At 45.2% G+C, this 9,394-nt stretch overlaps 2 protein-coding genes across 13 annotated transcripts in view; one reads left to right on the top strand and one right to left on the bottom strand.

Annotated features, from left to right (window-relative positions):
- Positions 1-3,472: 3,472 nt before the first annotated feature.
- On the bottom strand, positions 3,473-8,711 carry LOC142828075 (uncharacterized). Of its 5 annotated transcripts, XM_075925669.2 has the most exons (4): positions 8,571-8,699; positions 4,553-4,636; positions 4,134-4,204; positions 3,473-3,676 (listed from the first exon to the last, which is right to left on the bottom strand). In XM_075925669.2, the coding sequence occupies exons 3-4, from the start codon at positions 4,173-4,175 to the stop codon at positions 3,473-3,475; spliced, it is 246 nt and encodes an 81-aa protein (XP_075781784.1). In that variant the 5' UTR covers positions 4,176-4,204; positions 4,553-4,636; positions 8,571-8,699. The 5 variants fall into 5 exon arrangements, with proteins under 5 accessions (XP_075781784.1, XP_075781783.1, XP_089633669.1 ...); XM_075925668.2 differs by lacking the exon at positions 4,553-4,636 and having other exon boundaries at positions 8,571-8,711; XM_089777543.1 differs by lacking the exon at positions 4,134-4,204.
- A 122-nt stretch (positions 8,712-8,833) lies between these two features.
- Positions 8,834-9,394, top strand: part of SLX4IP (SLX4 interacting protein) — a 123,398-nt gene continuing 122,837 nt past the window's right edge. For 2 of the 8 annotated variants that reach the window (XM_089777540.1, XM_089777539.1), the window contains exon 1: positions 8,834-9,275. The gene's annotated coding sequence lies outside the window, so the exon portion shown is untranslated. The remainder of the gene's footprint in view (positions 9,276-9,394) is intronic. The other 6 variants (XM_075925664.2, XM_075925660.2, XM_089777537.1 and 3 more) reach the window with 5 other exon arrangements.

Below are 9,394 nucleotides of genomic sequence, written 5' to 3'. Positions count from 1 at the left end.
ATTGTATACTGGCTGTAACTTAGTCTGATTTCTCAGATGAGACAATGTCAATAGTCAGTAACTGAGCAAATCAGCAAAGGCAAGACTAGTAATTTGACACCTATATTCTTCCCCAAACACAGTGTGTGGGTGTGTGTTTGTATACACACACAAATACTTAACTGTAGTGTTTTTTAAATAAGATGAGAAAGCTTGGTACAGTTAAATATAATATGGGCAGATATACTGTTCAAACATTTGTGTTTCTGCCAGTTAACTTCTTCATGGATGATTTGTGATATCCATGCCATTTTACTCAAATCTCCAAAGAACAGCCTATTACCAACTGTATCAGATTATGTGAATATTTGAGTCTATATTGGGTGTGATAATTGCATTTTACTTTAGATCTACACAGATGAGAAGTTAGTGCATTCGTAACAACCTCCCTTAATGTGCAATCACTTCAAAACAAAATGATTTTATATGTTCAGAGGTCTAGGAACTTATTCCCATTTTTATGGGGAGGAGCAGCGGAGAAGGTGGCATTGAATAGCACTTGTATTTGTAGCCTGGTGAAGTTTTGATGTTTAAAATGTACACACTTCTCAGCTTACTTCTAAATACTTAAAGTTTAAAGGTGTTATTTTTAAATTTAAAATTAGTATTCTTTGAGACACTGTAATCATACAACATTTTAACACTCAATGGCTTGCATTTCTGACACTTTGTTCACGACATGCTTAGATCTGTAAATCATGTCAAACTGACTGAAAACAAAATACCAAGCTAGTAATACAAATTCAGACTAAAATTATGAAACTGTTACACAAGATGTTAAACATAAGGATTTTAAATATACCATACTGTGAGTTGAGACTAATGATACACTCATTTAAAAACAAACATTTAATTATCCCATATCTAACAATACTGATAATGATACTTAAATAGTATAACACACTTATTCCTGCTTAGTAGGATTTAAATATTACAGGTTCAACTTCCCTGGTTCAGCACACCCTAAGAACCAAATTGGCCCCAAACCAGTAAATTTGCTGGACCAGTGGAAGTCAATGCCAGCCTTTCAACTGCTGACAGCTGCAGGACTCCACCCCAGTGGAAGCAGAAGGGCTGGCAATGATGAAACAGAGATGGAGGGAGGCAGTTGGGAAAAGTGGGGCGGATGCAGAATCCCACTGCTAAAGGCCAGGAGTGAAGCCTTGCTGGAGGCTCCATAGCCACCTCACCCATTTCCCTGAATGCCCCGTGGCCCTGCTCCTTTCCCTCCCTCCTCAAACTCGAACATCTCAAATCAGCTATTTGCAATGCTTTTGGAGGGCAAGGCAGGAGTTGCTGGGCATGGGCTCCCTGGCTTTTCCCTGTGAGTGCTCCTGCCCTGGTGCATCCACAGATGCTGGACTACACACATTGCTGAATGAGGGAAGTATGGATTATAGAGATTCAACTGACATTTCTGCAGCAGGAAAGGACTACTTCTGAGAGGGGGAATCCTGGCCTCATTGTAGTTGTTAGAAGTTTCACCATTAACTTCAGCAGTGTTTCTTAAACTACATTCCGTTGAACACTGGTGTTCCGTGAACAACTCGCAGGTGTGCCGCAACCTCTTCTTTGTTTTTTGAGGGTTTTTTTTTCTGAAAACAATTTTTTTTAAGAAAATGTTCATAGGTATTCCACAAAAATTATATTATTGCTTGGTGTTCTGTGGTCTCAAAAAGTTTAAGAAACACTGAACTTCAGTGAAACCTGATTTTACCCAATATACAGTATCTGGTTTATAGTTAAAAGTGACTTGCAAAACTTTTCAAAACCATTTTTTAAATTATGTTCCAAAAGCCCTTAAAACAATAGTATCTATATCTACCTATGTTTGTATATAACATCACTATGTTAAATACAATTTAATCTCTCACTGAGTCATGTTTGTCAGTAGACTTGACCCTCTTGGACTCACATTTATTAGATAGACTTGAAAAGCCTTTATAGGATAATAAATACTAAGGGGCTGTGCCCCCTGCTTGCCAACCCCCTCTCACTGACTACCTTCGTGGCCAGACAGCTGTTAATATTGCACTGAGCCCAGCTGTGCTCTCCATGGCCCCAAGATACTTACACACTTCTCCACTCCCACCTACCACACTCCTGGATGGACCCCTCTATTCGAACATTTTTGGCCCATCCCACCCGCTCATGCCCTTCAATCACCAGCCAGTCCTTCTGCTGCACCCTTCCTACTCCTGCTCTACCTGCCAATAAACAAGTCCATGGCCCAGTCCACCCCCTCCTTTCACCCCTAGCCCTACCTCCAACCTCTATTCCTACACCCCCATTTCCCTGCCTCCATTCCTACACCCACCATTCTCCCTAACCCCTCCCCCTCCGGGTCATCCCCCTCATTCCATCCCTACTCCTACCTTCGTTCCTACACCCCCATCCTTCCCTAACCCCTCCCCCTTCGCACCTCCACACTGCCCATCCCCCTCACCGCCAGTCCTCCCCCCTCCACCTGCTTTACAGAGAAGGGTAGTAGCTCCCAGCTGGGCTGGCTCTAAACACCCAGCACTTGCTAGGACCCTGCGGGAACTCATGTGAAATACAGCCACATGGCCAAGTTTCTGCAGGGTCCTGGAGATCATCTCCCCTGACCACTCTGTCTCTCACAGCAGCTAGAAAGTGGAGTGCTGGCCCCTGTGGGCTGCCAGGGTTTGGTGGCTGAAATGGCATGGAGCTGCCTGTAAGCCTCATGAGGCTCTCACAATCCGCCCCATGGAGGGGCAGAGTGCTGGCCCCTGTAGGCTGCAGGGGTTTGGTGGCTCAGGCGGTGTGGAGATAGAAGTGCTGCACATGGGGTCAAGTGACGAGAAGAGCAAGGAAGGAGAAGAGAGCATAATTTACCCACTGGGTTTAGCTACTCACAGTCACCTCAGCCACAAGCTGTTTGTCTTGGCGTTCACCTTCTGAGCCAATGGAGTTAGCAGCAGAGAGGGGGGAGGGAGGAGGCTAAGGGTGGGGGAGAGGCTGTGAGACACACAGTGATGTGATGACGTCACTATGTCGTCACACAGGAAAAAACTTTATATAGATATAGATATAGAGAGAACTTTAAGTCACATAATAAAAGTCACTTAATGGAACACCTACAGGCTGGTTCTACAGTCCAGCAGGATTTAGTTGCAGTTTTGAAAACATAAACTGATGCATTTCAGAGTATAATAGCAGAATAAGAGTTGTGTTTAAGAAAAAGGTATAATTTATGCACTAAATTGCCTTCTAACTCCTGTTATGTGGAGCATTCAGTACATAACTGTAGCGTTAACTCTCAGAAAAAAATAAGCAAAAGAAAAGGCAAAAAAGTACCCTAGAACAAGATTATTATTGTTAGAAAATTAATTCATCACATGAATTATATACTACATTAAGTATTTTGGTCTAGCTATGTAAGGAACTTACCTTTTTATATATAGTACTACTATTATTTTCCTTTATTTTGGCTTTCATGTTGCATCACATATGTCACAATGCCAGGTTCTGGTACATAGTCCTCTCTTTTTGTTTGGAAAATAGGATTGGACTTGATCTTATACCACCCCCAATGTATCAGCCCAAGGCTAGTTCCCATAACAATCAAAACTTTGTAGTTCTTCCAGATGGTTTTAAGGCTCATACTGGCATCTACCTATGTAAAGACAGTTGATGATTTTATTTTAAACATGTTCCAAGAAATTTCTCCCTAACCACTATAATAGGTACAGCCAAACCTGAATGCTAACATTTTTAATTATACTGCAGCATGCCAAATGATTAACAAAAAGTGACAGAAGGAAGACTTGCTTAGAGAACTTTCTTTAAAAATAACTTCAGTTCAGATACCTAAAAAGAAATGCTAATAGCTGTACTTGTTTCTCATACAGTTTTAAGCTATGCTGGTATAATTACTTCCACTTCATTGAGTTATACTAATTTAACTATACCACTTGTGTGTCTAAAACTTTTTTTCCTCCTCAAAGAAGACTGAAAAAGTATACAACATACAAGATCTGCAAGGATCATAAGACTTTATATAGCACTTGTCATTTATAACTCTCAAAGTGCTTTTCAAAGGTTTTACAAGGAAGAAAATGAGTTACACTTACCCCAGTTCTGCAAACACACCCATGAGAGTATTGCAAGATCATGTTAACAGAAACAAAAGGGTATATCTACCCTACAAAAAAAAACAAAAAACAAAAATGCCCTCTCAAATCTGTCAGTACTCACTCTCAGAGCCTATATTAATGGTCTTGGGTTCATGTTTTGGAGCTACAAAAAAGTTGTGTAGACATTTCCGCTTGGGTTCTGAACCTCGTGAAGGGGTGGGTCTCACAGCCTTAGTGGGAATGCCTACATAGATATTTTTACCTCCATAATGTGATCCTGAATCACCTAATTCAAACTCCAAGACTGGCTGCTACAGGTTCTGGGTTTTCTTTGCAGTGAGGTCTCATCCTAAGCAGCATTCCCTGTAAGGTGAGCGCTTGGGTGGCCACCCAGCAGAGATGCAGATGCCACCCACCTGATTAGTAGAGTGCCCACAGCTGCTCACAGTAGACAGCACATGTTTCTACTGGTGGTGCACATAACCAAATGTATTCTGCCCCTGGAAGGAAAAATTTGAGGGAACATTGACTGAGGATGTTAAATTGAGCATAACTGACTAGTCGAGTAGTCAACGGAATTTCTCTGACTGACTACTCAACTAGTCGACAGGCACTTCAGCATTCCTCCTTTGAAATGTACAAGAACCTCCAGTGGGTGGAACACAGCGTGCTGCAGGAAGTCCCGCTGACTCCAGGCTGCACACAGCATGCCAGCTTTGAAATGTACAAGAGTTCCCAGTGGAGGCTCCTGTGATTTCAAAGTGGAAGCGCCCTCATGGACCCTGGGCTCCATGTTGCACTGCCGCTTTGAAATACCACCAGATCCCAGGGTCAGCTGGGAGTTCCCAGCTGATCCTGGGTTCCGCAGAAATGCTGTGCAGACCCCAGCTGACCCTGGACTCCAGGCAGCGCTGCTGCTTTGAAACTCCGTCTTGGTGTTTCAAAGGAGCAGTGCCACATAGCTGAGCCGGGCTCAGCTGTGCAGTGTTGCCCTTTGAAGTACTCCCTCTTCCCCCCGCTTTGCTGCCTCTGATAGAGGCAGCGGGTGGAAGGAGGGAAGGAACTGACTAGTCGACTAGTTTTTAACATCTTTAACACTGATCCTAAGTGACTTTCTCTAAATGTCACTGAACTTCAGTGTCAGTCAAATAAAATCCAGGCCTCCGGTTGCCCAACCTCATGCTTAGTTCACAAAAGAACATATGCTACATTTACCCTATCCCTCTCAATGCTGTTCCTGATCATTAACATACTTCTGCTGTAAAACCAAAAGCTTCAACACCTATCTGAATGGCATCATTAACCTGAACATATTTTATTATATCCTTTTACAAGTTTTAGTGAATAACTTCGCTTTCCCCACAAAACAAATCACTCATACTCACAAGAAGTCCTACTGTTGGCAAGAGTTCAGATTTTAAACTCTCTGTCAGGCTCTCATTAGCTTTAGTAATATAAGCTTCTTGTGCTAGATTTACTTTTGGGGGAATTCTGCACCATTGCAGATGCAGAGAATTCATGTGCCACACAGAATTTTTTTTTCCCCAGCAGACAATACATCCTGTCAGAAAGGTGTTGTAGTTACTCCTTTCATCCATCAGGAGCCACTGTTATACCAGAACAGAGCAGCCCCTGCAAAGAGGGTGCAGTCCCATCTGAGGATAGCTGCATTCGTCGTGGTGCCCTGCCTATGGGGCCATGTCAGGAGGCATGGGATATCAAGGGATAGACAGCATACGAAATATGGGAATGCTGAGGGTGTGTGTCACAGAGAAGTGTTCAGAATATCTAGGGGGACAGACTGGGACAAAAGCTGACTGGCAATATGAGTAGGCTGCAGAGAATATTAGGAGTAAGCTACGAGGAAAGAAAAACAAACAATGAGACCAGTAAAATGACTACAAAGTGAGGTCTCTATCACAAATAATTTGTAATAAGACATCAATGGCTAGGGCAGGGCAGGGCTGGGCAAAAGATAATGTGGGCCGTTGATCACTTACAAAATTCTTGGAGTGGCCCCCCATCAAAAATTATTTCCTACTCCTGGGCTAAGGCATATTTTACAAAGGATCATAACTGACTACCAATTATGGCTCTCAGTTGGAGGCCAGAAAATCTAACAAGAAAGAGGGGTAGGCCTAGGATGACTTGCAAGCATACAATCATCAATGACATAAAACTATTTAATTTGAAATAGGACTTAGGTCACATGGCAGCTGATAAGCAAACCTGGAGAATGTGGGTAGCCCAATGTGCTGAAAAGTATGGGATAGATTAAGATCTAAGGGACTGCAGTTTAATTAATCAGAATTCCATATTAATGTCTAGTAAGGAATTTATTCATAATTCTCTCCCCCCTCCCATTTCCTGAATCTTATCTTTACTGTTATATAGTTACTGGCAGGTATTTTGAAATAAACTAGGGAAATAATTTGAACTGGCATGATTATATTGTTATTTTGACAAATAAAATATGCAGAATTTAAAAATATCATGTGAGTAATGTATTTTTGTGTATAGAATTTCCCCAGTATATATTGTTCAAGATAATGCATTATTATTAGACAGGAATCTGAAAACATAAAAATGATGGGAGCACTGGTGTTTTTTACTTTTTAACTCCCTACTTTTCTGGGGATAGGGGCTTGGGGTAGGGAGTTGAGGGGGAGGGTGGAAAGAAAATAGGAGGAGAGATAAGCAACTACTCTTCTGGAGTTGAAAATTTTTTGAAGGGTTGTTATAAAACAAGTCTTATCTCTAGAACTAGTTAGATCTTTCCCCCACCAAGCTGCAATATTTTCAGATACTTGAAACACCCTAACGACAGGGCTATACTTAAAAAGGTCTGCTGGAATAGCTGCAAACCCTCCTACGATAGATGCAGGAAAGAACGGTTTGGGCCAATGCAGCTCTTACCAGTATGGCAAGCAAAATAAGATATACAACCCTAAAGCAATTTCATGCTGGTATAATTGCATCTACCACAGGACTTTGGTAACTATAGACATGTCACAAATACACACATCCCTACTCTTATGGACAAAACTGTATGCTGTAGAGTTGTTCTAAGTCATAGACTGCATTATGACAGGCTCTGAGAATTGGTAGTCTTCCCAATATTATACATGTGTCTGTGCAGTAGAAGGGTATAGTGTTGATAAACATCTCCTCTTAAAACACTTTGAAATATATACCTGACAAGCACCACATGACAGCTAAGCATTATCATTGTCAGGACTAAAGCTAACTGAAAATAATCCAACAATTTCTCAATTTCCCCTTCTCCATAAAGTTTCAAAACATGATACAAATTAATCAGCTGTACTAATATGTGAAATGCTGCTTCAAACTCCCAGAGATAGGAAAGTGAAGAAAGGACTGTTTCTAAATCTTTGAATCTTAGCTTCTTGACTGTGTGCTTTAGGAAATGTACACAGAATACCACCACTAGGATACACAGTGAGTGGTGGTGTTCATGTAAGATTTTCTTTGCTTCAGGCCAGGTCTACACTAGACCTGTAAAGTCAGCTTAAGGTACACAACTCCAGCTACGTAAGCCACATAGCTGGAGTCGACATACCTTAAGCCAAATCTGGCACTGTCTCCATACTCCAAATGGTTTGGTCGGCTTCCCTTACTCCTCAAAAGGAGCAGAACGGGCACTGACCCCCATTGTCTGATTTAGCAGATCATTACTAGACCCACCAAATTGAATGCCAAAATATCGATTTCCGGTGTGTCAAGTGGAGACATGGCTTCAGATTGTCACAGGAGTTTGCAAAGGGCACTGGACTAGGACTCTCAACACCTGGGCTGGATATTGGGCTCTGATACACAACTCCTCTGTAACCCACTCTCTAGGGACTGCTGTTCAAGTGTGGAAAAGAAAAAACCGAGCCTGGCAGGCCATTACGCACCAGGCAGTCATAAAGGCTGCACAGGCGGGGGGCTGCTAGAGATGGGACACTGAGGCTCCCGGGGGGGTCAAACTGTCTCTCCTCAGGTGCTTGTCTGGGTGGCTCTTGCTCAGGCTCCAGCGGAGGTCTGAGGAGGAACTGGAAAGGAATCCCCCGAGCTCAGGCTGGCCGGGACCTTGACGCTTTCCTGCAGCACAAGGCAGCCGCCATTCGCCACTCTGACCCGGGCATCCCTCGCTGACTCATTCCCCTGCCAGGGCGGTGGGGTGGGAGGAGCTGATCCCGGTCCCGTCTATTCCCGGCCCGTAGCGCTCGAGTGCCGGGTCAGAGGTGGGGTGCAACGTGTGTGGGGCACGCAGAGCAGAGACGCTCGTGAGGACACGGTGTGAAGGGCGGGTGCAGGGCCTGCTCCCATTGACTCCAGCTTCCCTCCCCCCGGGGCAAGCTGTGTCCACGGGGAAGGGAACCAGCCCCGCTTCGCCCGCACTCTCCGCCCCGCCCCCCCTCTCCTGCTCACCTCCGCTCGCAAACCCCCCGCCAACTCGCCCTCGCGGGGTGACCGACCAACCGCCCGCAGCCAACGGCCGCCACTGTCCGCGCCCGCGAGAACGCCAAGAACCCTCCGCGGCACCGGCGCGGGTCCTTTGGTAGGGAGAGGAGGTGGCTAATCAAATGCCTGTTTGACCACTCAGAGTCAGCCTCCCCCCCAGAACAGAGCCTAACGGGGATTTCAAAATGATTCCTGCTACAGAACACGCCCGGTCAACGGAACTTGGTTTTTTTTTTTTGAGGCCAAGTCCCTCAGGCATCTTTATAGACACCTACATAATACAACACTCCCCTCCCCCCATGTGTCGGAGGAGGAAGGTCCCATGCCGTCCGTGCCCCTCTGAGGGGGGGATGGGTTATGGACCCAGCGACGACTCAGCCCTTTTCTAACCGTTGGGGATAACTCGCAATGCGTTTAGCGAAGCACCAAAATTGCATTGGCCGCCCGGGTCACGTGACGCAGGAGAAGCCAGGCTGGGAGCTGCCGTTCCAGGCGGAATGCATGCCGGGAGTGATTGGGTCGCCATTTCGGACGGCGGCAAGGAGACGCCCGCTCGGCGGCCATTTTGAATTGGGGCAGAGAGGCGCCACCGAGCCGCCATTTTTAGTAGGGGCAGAGAAGCCGGGGGTGGCGAGCGAGAGCGTGGCACGCGGTGCGGGGAGGGGCTGGAGCGTGAGTAACCCCCCCCCCCCCAACACGGGTGGATACGGCCCTGGTCCTACTGCAGGATAACTCGCCCCCCCATAGACCCCCTCGGCATTCCCCCCGCAGACCTACCCCTACTAGCGCTG

This window comes from Pelodiscus sinensis, chromosome 3, assembly GCF_052426305.1.
Source record: "Pelodiscus sinensis isolate ZL-2025 chromosome 3, ASM5242630v1, whole genome shotgun sequence".
Lineage (NCBI taxonomy): Eukaryota > Metazoa > Chordata > Testudines > Trionychidae > Pelodiscus > Pelodiscus sinensis.
The sequence above is the reverse complement of the archived record's forward strand: the minus strand, read 5'-3'. Positions and strand labels throughout refer to the sequence as shown.

What these genes read in the sequence shown, in the direction of transcription:
- LOC142828075 (XM_075925668.2), bottom strand. Translation starts at nt 4,175, where the DNA reads ATGATCTTGCAATACTCTCATGGGTGTGTTTGCAGAACTGGG. An exon ending in GGTGTGTTTGCAGAACTGGG is followed by an intron (nt 3,677 to 4,133) that starts GTAAGTGTAACT and finishes GTCTTTACATAG; the next exon opens with GTAGATGCCAGTATGAGCCT.